Source organism: Delphinus delphis, chromosome 4 (assembly GCF_949987515.2).
Source record: "Delphinus delphis chromosome 4, mDelDel1.2, whole genome shotgun sequence".
Classification (NCBI taxonomy): Eukaryota; Metazoa; Chordata; class Mammalia; order Artiodactyla; family Delphinidae; genus Delphinus; species Delphinus delphis.
This window is the reverse complement of record NC_082686.1, coordinates 68,491,252-68,504,590: the sequence shown is the minus strand read 5'-3', so window position 1 is coordinate 68,504,590 and position 13,339 is coordinate 68,491,252. Positions and strand designations below refer to the sequence as shown.

The 13,339-nt window shown below is 55.0% G+C and overlaps 1 protein-coding gene across 1 annotated transcript in view; it reads left to right on the top strand.

Moving 5' to 3' along the window:
- ADCY5 (adenylate cyclase 5) overlaps positions 1–8,734 on the top strand; it is a 154,892-nt gene extending 146,158 nt beyond the window's left edge. The window contains exons 18-21 of the mRNA XM_060010774.2: positions 2,281–2,544; positions 3,602–3,806; positions 6,652–6,776; positions 8,459–8,734. Of these exons, the coding sequence (XP_059866757.1) occupies positions 2,281–2,544; positions 3,602–3,806; positions 6,652–6,776; positions 8,459–8,587 (723 nt within the window). The 3' untranslated portion in view covers positions 8,588–8,734. The remainder of the gene's footprint in view (positions 1–2,280; positions 2,545–3,601; positions 3,807–6,651; positions 6,777–8,458) is intronic.
- Positions 8,735–13,339: the final 4,605 nt, after the last annotated feature.

Genomic DNA, 13,339 nt, shown 5'->3' with positions numbered 1-13,339 from the left:
GGCTCTGCACGAGGGCGGGAAGGAAGGGAAATTGGAAGGGAAGTGGCTGACCACTTCCCATTTTGAAAACAATCAAGAAGGCCATGCACACTGTGTGTGTGTCTGCAGGCGGGTGGTGAGCGTGTCTCTACCTGCTATAGGTGTGTCAGCCTCTCTCCACTCAAGCTCTCTGACAGGCTCATGATGCGTCCACCTCCCTCCATCTCCCCTTGTGCTCCAGGGCTTTGGGGCGGGATAAACAATAACCTGAACGCAGGTCCTTGGGATGGGTGAGTGATGGTCCAATCCGCACGCCCAGTCTTATGCAGCAGCCCATTTAGCTGTCGGGTCTGTGGTCATGATGGGTGGGTGCGGTGCTGACGGGGAGGTGGGGAGCCTGGGGTTCTTAGCTTCCCTGAAGCACCTGCACGAGGAACACACCCTAACCCGCAAGGCCCCCTCCACTCGGCCTCAGCTCTCGGGAGAGCCCATTCTTGTCCCTTCCCACAGCATTGAACTTACTAGGACCAGCAAGCGTCTGTGGACCCCTAAGCTATCCTGCCTGGGCAGAGCCCAGCCCTAGAAGCAGCTGGCTGTGCTGCATGTCTTGGGCAGAGTTCCCCAGATGTGGCAGCCATACCTGGCCAGGGCCTCTGCGCTTGGCGTGCGTCCCCAGCCGCGTCTCTGCTCCCTGAGTCCCCACCCACAGCCTCCACAGCCACCCTGCCTGCCATGTTGGGCAGAGGCTCTCTGGGAAGGCACGTGTCACATTTCTGCCACCTGCAGGCTGATCCGAGGAGCTGAGGCGCTCCAGCGTCCCCAGACATGTGGGGAGCAGGGGTGGGGGCAGTCAGGTGCATTTTCAGAGGCAGATGGACCAGCTGGGGCTCCTCCACGGGACAGCAGGCGAGAAGCAGGGGGTTCCCGCTCCAGCCTTCTCCCTCTGGCACACCCGTTCCCGAGCAGGAGAAGGTGGCCCTTATTTATGGGGAGGGGGGTGGTCAAACTGTCCCACCTCATAGGAGCAGAGGTCACCTGGCAGGAGGACCGCCCCCAGGCACCTGAGGGTCCAGGAGCTTCCTCGGGTGTGATCCCCATCCTTGTGGCCACGTTTCCAGTGGCTCCAGGAATGCAGTGGGTCCTCTCACCTCAGAGGCAAGGCTTAGACCCTGAGCCTTAGGGTCCCTGAGCTTTCTCCTTCCCTGCTGGACCCAGTCCTGCAGGTGTGCCAGCTCCTTCCCTGTAGGCAGCCACCGCCTACCGGGAGATCCGGGGCCCTGAGAAATAGTCCTGGCCCTTTTGGATGTTCTAACTGCAGTGAATAGAAGGGCCTCCCTGTGTAGTTAGGGAAGGCCCAGGCGGGCTGGCTGGATCCTTTAAACAGCCCTGCCAGTGATCCTTTGCCTGCCTGCCTGCCTGCCTTACCAACACGGCCACCCCCAGTTCAGGGGGCCATTTTGTTTGCCATCGAGGGGAGGAAGCCTGCAGACTCCAGTCTGTACCCCGTGTCCCTGGAACACTCTGGTCATCTGGCTCGTCGCATGCCGAGGTGCAGGACTACCTCTGTGCTTCAGCCTGTGGGCCACTGTTGGCCTCTTGACCTGAGGGCTCTGCACTGCCCCTTTATCCTGGAGAGTGAGCTTGTCCCAGACCCAGGACCCAAGCTAGGGGAGAACCAAAGTCATCAGTGATGTCCTTGTCCCGCCCAGGTGGGAACCTCGGGGTACCTGCACCTCCTGGCCCTGCGGGTTGCGTCTGGCCCTGGGATGAGTCAGCTCTCAGGGAACCAGGGAGAACGGGCAGTGCTTCGAGCCCTTTCCTCTGTGGTCAGTCTGCTAAAGTGATTTTTCTCAAACCGCCTTTCCGATCGCATTTCCCGATATGAAGGGGAAAATGGAAGGTCGAGGAGCCTTTGGGTGGCTGGAGAGCCATTTGGGTGTGGTTTTGGACCATCCCTTTACCCTCCTGCCTTCTCCTCATCTGGGGCAGACAGGATCCTTCCGGCCTCTCCTCCGGGACCTGTGTCCACTCAGGGTTCCCTCCTTCAGGATCAGTGCTCTCATAGGCGTCGCTTTCCAAGAGGTAGGCGGGAAGAGTTAGCTACCTACTACAGATCTCTCTTTTCTGTTAGTCAAAGTAAGAGATGCTCTTCATAGAAAACCAGGAAGTAGAGACAGCAGCGAGGATGCAAAGTCAGCAGTTGCTGAAATCTTCGGCCTGCGTTGGCACATGGGCGGATTGCACTGCCTTTTCTGAGCAGCACGATGCTTGCCCTCCCTCTGACCGAGTCCTCTGTCCCAGGCCACCGAGGAGAAGGAGGAGATGGAGGAGCTGCAGGCCTACAACCGGCGGCTGCTGCACAACATCCTGCCCAAGGACGTAGCCGCGCACTTCCTGGCCCGCGAGCGGCGCAACGATGAGCTCTACTATCAGTCGTGTGAGTGTGTGGCCGTCATGTTCGCCTCCATCGCCAACTTCTCCGAGTTCTACGTGGAGCTGGAGGCCAACAACGAGGGCGTCGAGTGCCTGAGGCTGCTCAACGAGATCATCGCCGACTTTGACGAGGTGCGGCCGGGCCCCGCCGCCCCCTTTCCCATCACCAGATGTGAGCAGAGGCGTCAGGCGCTCTGTGTCCCAGGCACTGTCACAGGCACCTGCATACATTTCCTCCCCATCACCACGTCACGATGGGGAGGACGTGGCCCCCGCACGTTAAGCGTCCTGCCTTGGGTCACTGCCTGCAAGCGGCAGAGCTGGAGTTCCAGCCCAGCTGTTTGAATTCGCAGTCTGTGCATGTTGGCTGCCCCGTCGAAGCCCCGCCTGGCTGACTGGCCCCCATCACCCGCCATTCCTCTCATGCCAGCTAGGACTGGATGGGGCTCAGGCTGGGACTCAGCATTTGAGCGAGTCCGAGGGAGGAGGAGTTCCCAGGCTCCAGGAGGAGGCAGGACAAAGATGCAAAGCCCTGAACAGCAGAGGCAGAAACAAAGACATTTTCTTCTTGGTTTATTACTCCCTTGTTGAGCACCCAGTGTGCGCCACCTGGGGATGCTGTGACCAGTAGAGCAGTCTCGGGGCTGGGAGCTCACCGCCTAGTGAGCGTGAGAGGGACGAGCCCAGCGGGAATACAGGGGCTGGGGCGTGGAGTTGGGATCAGGCAGTGTCAGAAGCAGGCCCCGAGACTCCCGGGCGGCGGGGTAACTGGAGTTGGCTGCAATGGGTGTGGACAGGCTTCCGGCAGGTCGTGGAGACAGGAGGAGAGTGTCCTGCTGGACAATGGTGAGGAGGTCTCCCTGGGAGGGATGGAGACCTGAGCCGGGAAAGGGGAAGATGGCTGCCAGTCCCTGTCGGAGGACAGAGCCCCAGAGGTGACTAGTGACCTGGCCCCGGGGGCTCTTGTACGGGGCTGGGCTCACAGATAGCCCACAGCCACTAGACAGCCACAGGGTAAGTGCTGGAGAAGCCCAGACTGTTGGGGAGCACCAGGGCTTTGCACTGAGTTGGTGACGGAAATGGGCCCCCTGTGTGAACTGAGGCGACAAGAGGGGCCGTGCTGCTGCACTTCCCTGCAGACCTCAGTGCCCAGCTTGGGGGTGACCCAGTTTGTCCTCCATCTGTCCAGATCATCAGTGAGGATCGGTTCAGGCAGCTGGAAAAGATCAAGACCATCGGCAGCACCTACATGGCCGCCTCGGGCCTCAACGACTCCACCTATGACAAGGTGGGCAAGACCCACATCAAAGCTCTGGCTGACTTCGCCATGAAGCTGATGGACCAGATGAAGTACATCAACGAGCACTCCTTCAACAACTTCCAGATGAAGATCGGTGAGCCCGGCCTGGAGTCCCGAGGGCTTGTTGGGACTCCCACCCACCATCCCCCCTGCCGCCACCATGACCCAGTCCAAGCAGAGGCTGACACTGCACTGTGTCCCTGCCCGAGGGGTGGGGGTAGGCCCCCATCACACAGCAGAGTTCTCCCAGGGCCTGGAGGTGCCTCCTCTGCATGGTGGTAAGCACTGGACACCCTCTTTCCGAGCTCCTGCCTCTCCCACTCACTGTGCCTGCCAGAAAGGCTTTGTGGGGGGATGCTGTGCGCCAAGGGCAGAGGGGCCCCCAGTGGGAGAGGCGGGAGCTCAGAGACAGGTTATCACTGAGCTCCAAGTGGTTTCTGTGCACACGTGAGCATGATCTTCTAGGTGCTGTGAAAGCTCTTCTGGTCTACGCGAACTGGGGAAAGAAATGGTGAGGATGTGGAGATAAGTCAAGTCCGCATATCTTCCCTGGATCCCTTCTTTGTCAAATGCCTTGGCCCTCGCTGTGTGGCTTTGAGGAGCTTCGTAGATGCTGTGGTGTCCTGGAGGCAGGGCTGCTGCGGGAGAGAGTGGGGAGCTCTGAGCAGAGGCCCTGGGTCAGTTTTAAAACAGGCAGAGCCATACTCTACTTGTTCAGAAAATCTTTGAACCAAAACCCTATATAATTTTTTTTCATTATTTGTATTAATTTTATTATTTTATTTCTTAATTGAAGTATAGTTGATTTACAATATTATATTAGTTGCGGGTGTACAACACAGTGATTCAATATTTTTATAGATTATACTCCATTTAAAGTTATTATAAAATATTGGCTATATTCCCTGTGCCGTACACCTTTTGGTATTCAATTTTGTTGTTTTATTACCCCAACCTTTTATTCTGACACGTTTCAGCTCCACAGAAGAGCTGAAAGAATAGCGCAGAGAAAACCCACGTACATCAGCACACTTGCCTGTTCGCTCCCCTGCTATATCCACAAAATGATCTCAGAATCACAACTCTGTGTTGCTTGATAAGGTTCAAGGTGTCTCAGCAGTTTGTTTTTTTAGCATGTATCTTGCCAAGGATGCCCAGGCTTTCAGAGTAAGTGTTCCTTTTTCAGAAGAAACTGCTTTGTCGAGCATTGCTCTCTCCTCCTGCTGAGGATGGTGGAGGTAAAGAATGCTTTCCAAAAGGGCAGACCTTTGTTCTTGTCAAAATTTTACTGTATGATCGACCCCCCCTCCAAGAAATATCTCAGGCCAAAAATTATTCAGATTTCAAATTTTGTAAAAAAGGAACAGAGATTCACCAACAAAAATACTGGTGTTTCAGTTCTACAAATTAGCACATTAGACTGAAATATTGGATTCCTAAAAGTCAATATTGTGATCATGCATGTCCTCAGGAGACCTTTCGTTCCGGCCCGAGTGCTGGGAACTGGGCTTTCCCCGAGGAGCTGGCCGTGTGGGCCTGTGGACACATGCCTATGGACTGGACCAGGTTTTCGTTTTGCATCGGCTGCTGGAAAGCCAAACCAGATCCAGCTGGGGGCCTGCTTTAACCGACGGGCAGCCTGTGCTTCTGTGTTAATGTCACTCTTGGTTTCCTGGGATGTTGCCATTCTTATTTTCCTTTCACCCCATCTCCCTCATCCGCACTCTTCTGCACTTTTCTCCCAGTGTGTACTTATTTCTGTGAGCTGCCCCAGCTCCTTCATTGGACCAGGACTGGGGACTGAGTGGCAGGCAGATAAGTAGCTGGGCAGGCAGTTGGGAGCCTTGTGTGGCAGATCCCGTCCTACAGACTCAGGAACGTCTTCCCTGGGGAGCGTGGCTTTTGGCCAGTGAGGGCGACAGTCCAGCCTGGGAATAGCACATGAGGTAAAAAGCTACATGTGGTTTGATGGGACCAAAGAGGAGGGTCGTGGAGGAAACAGTTTTGAAAACTGATGACATTTCTGACTTAGTGAGTGGCCAAGGGGTGTATGTGGGAGCTTCTGCTGTGTTCGTGGTCCTGCTGCTCACACACAAGAGTTAAGCAACAGTGAGGCTTAATAAGGCACAGTGTGAGAGACAGTTTATGTAATAGGAGGGAGCACCCTGGGGCTTGGAGATGGGGCAGGAAATGTCTAGCGAATGCCGGTTGAGGCAGATGTGTCCAGGAAGGACTTCGCCAGGAGAGAAGGAGGAAGGACACTTGAGGTGGAGACCAGCACGGCAGAGGCTCAGGGGCAGGGCTGCTCAGTGTTGTCTTGGGCGGGACTGGGAAGGCGGACAGACCGGAGCAGAAGCGTAGGAGAGAGATGCAGAGGGAGAGCCCATGTGGACGGTGCGGCAGCATCACCGCCCTGGCTCAGAGGCCTGAGGGAGGATTACCTGGAGAGAGGAGACTCTGGGGGCAGGGAGGGGGGCTAGGAGGTAGGTTCTAAGAACGAGAATGGTGGCACCCCTGAAACAAACAGAGGAGCAAGGAAGAAGGAAATGGCGAGTCTGGTATATTGAGTCCGAGTTGAAGGTGAAAACTTAAATGCCACCGACAGAGGGAGAATTAAGGAAAGGCAATCAGACAACGCAGAGGTTACTGGAAACTTTGAAGAGGGCAGTCTAGCGGTGGATTTGCAGGAGCTGAACGTTGCCTGGGTGGCGAGGACACAGGAGCAGCGGCTATGTGATTGGGTTCCTGTGGTCTCAAGATAGCAAGCATGCGATGGGAGCAGAGCAGTGGCAGCTGTGGGGTTAGGCACAGCCTCAGGGCGGGAGGACCCTGGGTGTCTTCAGGCCAAGAGTCGGGGGTGGGGGGGAACGGTAGTGAGGGCAGGCAGGGCAAGCGTCAGTCTGAACCCTGATGAGCACTCTCACTTCTGTCCCCTGCAGGGCTCAATATCGGCCCCGTAGTGGCTGGGGTGATTGGGGCCCGCAAACCTCAGTACGACATCTGGGGCAATACAGTGAACGTGGCCAGCCGCATGGACAGCACCGGCGTGCCCGACCGCATCCAGGTGAGTGCAGGAGCACCCCTGTGGGGACCTCTGTGTGAGGCTAAGTGGTCTTCCGGCAGGCCGCCCGCTGTTCCCAGTCAGAATTTCCGCAGCCAGATTTGAGGGTGATGGGGCAGTTGGCGCTGGTATCTTGGAAGCTTGGAGAACACAATTGTGTTTTGGTCCGTCGGTACCTTGGACAGATCTTCTACCCTGTGCAAGCCCTCTACTGGCCACAGAAGGAACTGGGGGGGATGAGGGCAGCCAGCTGCAGATGCCAAGCCACCAGGCACGCAGAGCGGACACGAGGCGGCCGCAACGAGCAGGGTCTTGCCAGATGGAGCCCACAGCACTCAGGGCCTAGCTGTGAGAACCAGACGAGGCCACTGGTCCCGGGATGGCGCTCCCACCAGCCTCAACAGCCAAGGCGCCTGGCCAGAGACCTGGAGACGTTCTCCCCTCTTCATCCTTTGCGCTGGTGCTTGGGATTCCCAGGCCTGCTGCTCTTCAGCCTCTTTTCTTTGTTTTTCTCAGGCCTTCCTTGATTCTTTCTGCTCCAATCTGACACAGAGAGGCCCTGGACTGGGCTCTAGTCTGACACCCCCGGGTCCCTGTGAGGCTGTGGCCGGTCATTTAGCCTCCCCGGCCTCGGGGGCCACTGTTAAGGTCCTTGCTCACACGGACGCTGCTTAACCGGCCCCTAACTTCTCTCCCCTGGGGGGCCTCTGAACAAAGGGGCTGGCCTGTGGGTGCTGCCTGAGGGCCCTGGCCAGATGGCCTTCTCTCACCTCCATCCCTGTGCCAAAGCGGGGGGCGGGGGAAGGGACAGCAGGATGGGAGTGGGGGTCCTCAAGGGAGATGGGGAGATAGGATGAGTGTTTACAGAGCCTCCAACCCCACCCACAGACAGGTGTGAGGGGCTCAGTCAGTAACCACAAGACAACCCAGCACCTCGCCTTTGCATGGGGCTTACCTTTCACGGAACATGCTGCCCCCTCCTCCCTGGTCCGACAGCAGGCGTGTGATGGGGGCGCTGGCGGGGGGCGGGTGCTGGCGATGCTCGGAAATGGCTCTTGGATCACCTTGGGGTGAGGCACTCGTCGTCCTGCTGCTCCTGTGCCCCCTGCTCTGGCCCTTCGCCCTGCAGTAGTGCTGTGTCATTACTGAAACCACCTGTGAGTTCTCCTCTTTGTTCCAAAAGCCAAAGCAGAGACAGGCATCTGAAGTGAATCCGGGCTCTCGCCTTTATTAGCTACGTAACATCGGGCAAGTGACTTAGATTTTATGAGCCTGAGATCATAGTTCTTACCTCACAGAAGGATGAAATGAGATCAGCAGTGGTTCTCCAACTGTCTGTGGTGAAAAACTGGTTTCTAGAACTTTCTGATCACTCAGGAGTGCGACTTTGGTAAACCCTTGGGCACTGATTGTGGGGAGTCAGACGGCTGTGAGCTCCTGAGCGCCTCCCCTCAGCGTCTGCGTTTCTCCCACTGTGGACGATGGCAGGCAGTTTGCGGGCCGCAGGCACACGCGAGGTGCTCGCCACGCCACGCAGCAGGGGTGGGTGCTGCCGTCCTTCCCGTTTCTGAGGCTCTTCGTTGGACGAGCCGCCCCGCAGGGGCACGCCGCCCATCCTTCCGAGTCGGAGGCAGTCAGGGCTCAGGTCATGAATGGCCTGTCCTCTCTCCTCGTTTGCCTCCTAGGTCACCACAGACATGTACCAGGTGCTGGCCGCCAACACGTACCAGCTGGAGTGCCGGGGTGTGGTCAAGGTCAAGGGCAAAGGCGAGATGATGACATACTTCCTCAACGGAGGGCCCCCGCCCAGTTAGCAGCCGCTGCGTACGCCAGGCAGCCTGGCCTCCAGAGGAACGGTGGAAGCCTCGCTCCAGCCCACGAAGCCGCCCTGAGATTTTCCACTTTGACTCCAGAAGCAGCTTCTGCCTTGGCGGGCGGGCGGTCTCCGTCCCAGGCCCCGGGGTGCCAGCGTCCTGCTAGCACCAAGCTGACCAAAGATGTCTCCCCCTGTAGTAGACGCCGCCAGACTCGGTCGGAATCTCGTTTTCTAACGGGTGCTGCGGCGCGTGCGCGGGCGGAGAGGCGCCGCTGGAGGGGCCTGGGCGCGCGGCAGCTCTGTGTGCGGCGCCGCGGGAGCACGGCCTCGGCGGGCGGGAGGCGGCGCCACCTGGCCTCGGGCCCTGGGGCTGCTTTTCTATGTGAGCCGTTAAACTTCAGACCGAGGCCGAGGCCCTGCTCCGTGGTGGAGGGGGCCCGGGTCAGGAGTGCTGGCTTTGGAGGGACCGAGGCCTTCCTCGCGGGCTACTCCCACACCGACACACACAGCCGGTGCCCCTGGAGGGGGCAGAACTGCGAGGGGGAGGCCAGAGGCCCCGGAGCAAGGAGTGGCGGTTCTGAGAAAAAGAAAATATTTATTAAATAAAACAAAACACGTTTCTGTGCCCTTCTTTAGACTATGCTAGTTGTATGCGTGTAAGAAACCCACAGGCAAAGCAGGATGCCACTGGGGAGGGAGGGCGGGGATCCCAACTTGTCTTTTTGTATTTTTTACTTTGTATTATTGAAAACCTTGGAGATCTAACAAATATACCAAATTCTATATTTTGTAAATTCTCTATATTAGAAAACAGCTGTGCACAGCAGGGCATTTGTGCTCATTTGTACTGTACGTATGTCAGTGTACTGGAGTGTGTGTGTGTGTGTGTGTGTGTTTATGCTGCGGAACTGGTCTCATTCAGGGCACCTGTTTCCCTCACTTCAGATTTCCCCAGGTCCAACCAGAACAGTGAGCATGTCCTTTCGGGGTACCATAGGTAGGAAGATGGATGCACACATTACCCCACCTCTCTCTCTCTTTCACACACACACACACACACACACACACATATCACTTCCCCTAAGTAAAATGCAAACAAAATGAAAAGAAGACAAAAGCTTCTTTCCCATCTCAGGCCAAATCGGAATCAAGGGAAGCAGCCTCAACCTGCCGTGGACAGCTCGGCCACCTTCCACCCTTCCACTCCCTGAGATGTCAGCGTTTGCTGCCTGCAGAGAGGCAGCTTCTGCAACTCTGAGAGCTCAGCTGGTGTTGGGGGTGTGAGGAAACCTCGCCTGCTTGGCTCCTCTGCTGGCCGAGGTGCAGGTGGCTCTCTCTGGATATGATCCCTCAGACTTGGGGATGTAATGTGCAGCTCTCAGGCAAGGAAAGGGCGGTGGCCTTGCTCTCCACCTGCAAACCAGACAGAGGAAAGAGTAGAGGCCAGCTTCGGAGTCCATGGGGCAAAGCTAGCAGAAATTTCGTTTTGTCTGAGTTTTGTTTTGGGGGGAGGGAGCAGTCAAATATACGAAGAAAAAGCTCTATTTTTTATACCCTATGAGGGAGGCATTTGGGAAATGATATACTATTATAGAGACATATTCAAACAGAATCCTTTGGTCCTGTGCCCAGATCTTCTCGTTGCTTCTCAGGGCAGCATTATTCTTACCTCCAACATGGGCTTGAAGGAGGTGAGGAGGCAGCTACATGCCAGCTGCGAAATGTTACTTTGATGCCCACCTGCACCACCTCTCACTGGACACTAGCACCACCCTCCCCTTTCCACACACTGTCTCCCACCCCAGTTTGAACACAGCTCTGAGAAGCAACGCTTATGGACCTAAAACTGGCAGCCTTAGTCTCTCTGTGCTTTTGCTGCTCCAGCCTCTGAATTCTGCATCACGCCTCTTGCATCTGTCACGAGGGGCCGGCTCTCTCCCTGGTGTTGTATTCAAGTCCCTGACCCCTCCATATGGCCCGCCAGTGGTGCTGGGTTTTCATTTTGCTCCCAACCTGAGTAATACGTGTGCTGAGTTTCTCCGGCGTTTCCCCTGTTGGTCATGGCCTCCCTGGCCTTGTGGGGACCCATCCTCCCCATCCCGGCAGTGACTGGTGACAACGTGTAGTGCTAGCTCTTCATTCCCTCCAAGGGGTGTGCACACTTTTTATCCCTGCTCTTGCAAAAATGAATACAATTATGATTTCCCATGGAAATTGAAAAGTCTATTTAACTAATTTAACTATTAAACACTTTCACTGGTAACGTGTCCTGGTCTGATTTACATCTTGGGCCGTGGGCCTGGCTCCAGCTGGAAGAACAGTGCACTCAGCACAGGAGAGGCACTGCGGAGGGAGCCTCAGAGGGTGGAGAGCGCCCCTGAGTGGACACAGCGCACTGCTGTGGCGAGAATGTCAGCTGAAGACTGCAGTCATTGTAGCAGCAGGTGGGAGAACGCTGGTGACCTTGGACTGGTGACCTTTGACATGCCAGGGTGCAGGAGGCTGAGGGATGGAGAGATGAGGAGAGGGGCCAGGGGTGAAGGGGACAAGGGATGGAGGATGGAACCAGAAAAGATCCAGGGTCAAGGGGAGGATGTTTTAAAACAGGTGAGCCAAACATGTTTCTTTGCTGAGTGAATGAAAATTGAAAATACAAGAGGGAACACAGATCATCGAAAGGACCCAAGTAGGTGGCAGTGGGGGAGATGTAGGCAGGAGGTGAACTGACTTGACCTGGATAGCTAAGAACAAGGGCTACCATTTATTAGGCACTCTGTGTGCCAGAGCATGGGATAAGCACACTACAAACATGATGTCATTTAATCATCCTGGCCACCGCATTTCACTGATGAAGAAACAGAGAGGTTGAGTTACTTGCCTAAGTCCACACAGCTGGTAATTAACAGATGAGATTAAAGCGGGCCTGTCTGGTAAGCCCACGCAGGGGAGTAAGTTCACATGTGTCCAGGACTCCTCCTCCCCTGAGAGGAAGGGAAAGGGGGTAGGAAGCCAGGGGACACTTTTCAGCAACTCCCAGCTGCTGCACCCATCAAATGCAGGGTTATATTTGGGTTCAGGAAATAAAACGAGAGGGGCTTGGTCAACTTAAATTGAACACAAGTGAAAATGAAGGAACCGTTGAAAGACACTTCACTGGGGTTCATTGCAAAATGGCCACATGGGGACACAGATGTGGTAGTCCTGGTCCTAGGCAGGTCTCCTGCCCCAAAGAGAATAGGCATTAGGAATTCAAATGTGCGTGGTGAAGGATGTAATTGCATAGAGCTAAAGTTTAATTCGAAGATCTTTTCAGGCTGGAGTGAAACCATGGGTAATTGTTAGTCAATTCCATTTCACCTGTAACCTGCCTTCGCTAATCAAGGTCATTTTAATTGTTGCTACAAAAGACTTGCGTGTCCTCCAATCTGCACGTAGCCGAAACAATAACATATTGGCCCGAGTTGTTTTCCAGAAACTTAGAGTCAGCTGCTTCTGGTTCAAGCTGAGCTGGTTAAGACTCTTAACCACCAACCCTTCAACTAGGCATGCGCAAGTGACCTTTTGACCGAGCAGAGGCCTGTAGCTTAGTTACGCTTGCGCAGAACAAGGATTTTTGCACCTTTCTCCAATCACCTTTCCCCACACTCCCTGGTTCTCATACCGCCCTGCTTCTTTATTGGTTATCCTATATAAATACCCCGAGCCCCTTGCCTTGGGGAGGTGGGTTTGAGGTGTGTTCTCCCGTCTCCTCTCTTAGCTGCCTTGCAAATAAACCCTCTGTCTGCTGCAAACCTTGGCGTCTCAGCGTTTCGGCTTGCTGTGCTTCGGTGAGTATGAACCTGGTTCCGTAACAGGTTTGGTGAGCCAGCCAGAAGGTAAGTCCAAACGGAGTTTTGCCCATGGTTCATCAGCCCCCTGCCAGTATTGAGAGCCTGTAGACAAGTCCAAGTAGCTGCCTGGGCCATTTGTTCCAGGGGCGACCTCTCCCACCCACTACCCCGGATTTACCCGGGGAGGCGCCGCTGACCTCCGGCGCTTAGTTTCGTTTTGGAGTGAAGGAACAGTTTGGAAGATGTCTTTTGGATGAGTAAACCTTGTTAAAGAAACATACCTGTGCAAGCCTGACCAGATCATGGGCTGGAGGCCCACCTGGCGGGATTGTGGCAGATGAGGTAAAAGGTTACAGCTGCTGAGGGACCCTGAACCTGGGTTAAAGGCTTGGGACTCCCGCGGTTTTGGTTTGGTTTTGTCTTGGTCTTGTTTATCCATGTCTGTGTTGGGTTGTCTTACTTATTAAGAACTGGCTGTTGGGGGTTGAGCTTCTTGGTGACCATAGCAAGGACTGGTAGAAAGATTTTGTTGCTGTGAGCACCTGGCAGTAAAGCCCCTTCAAAATCGGAAATGTTAATTCAGTTCCCTCTTGCAGCCTTCTAGGCTGCGTTCTCCAAAACTGGGGAGATCTCAGTTATGAATCCATGGAAAAGAAAAAGATGCTATTTTTTGGTAACACTGCATGGCTTTAGGCCTAAGACCAAAATGGCCTGAAAATGGATCCTTAAATTATGATAGTTTTTTTTGACTTTTATTTTATTTTTTTATAAAACAGGTTCTTATTAGTCATCCATTTTACACACATCAGTGTATACATGTCAATCCCAATCTCCCAATTCATCACTGGCCCCTAGCTTGACCATCTCCTAAAAGCTTAATAATAGGTCTGGCATTCTGTGTGCCCCCTCAGGATATGTCT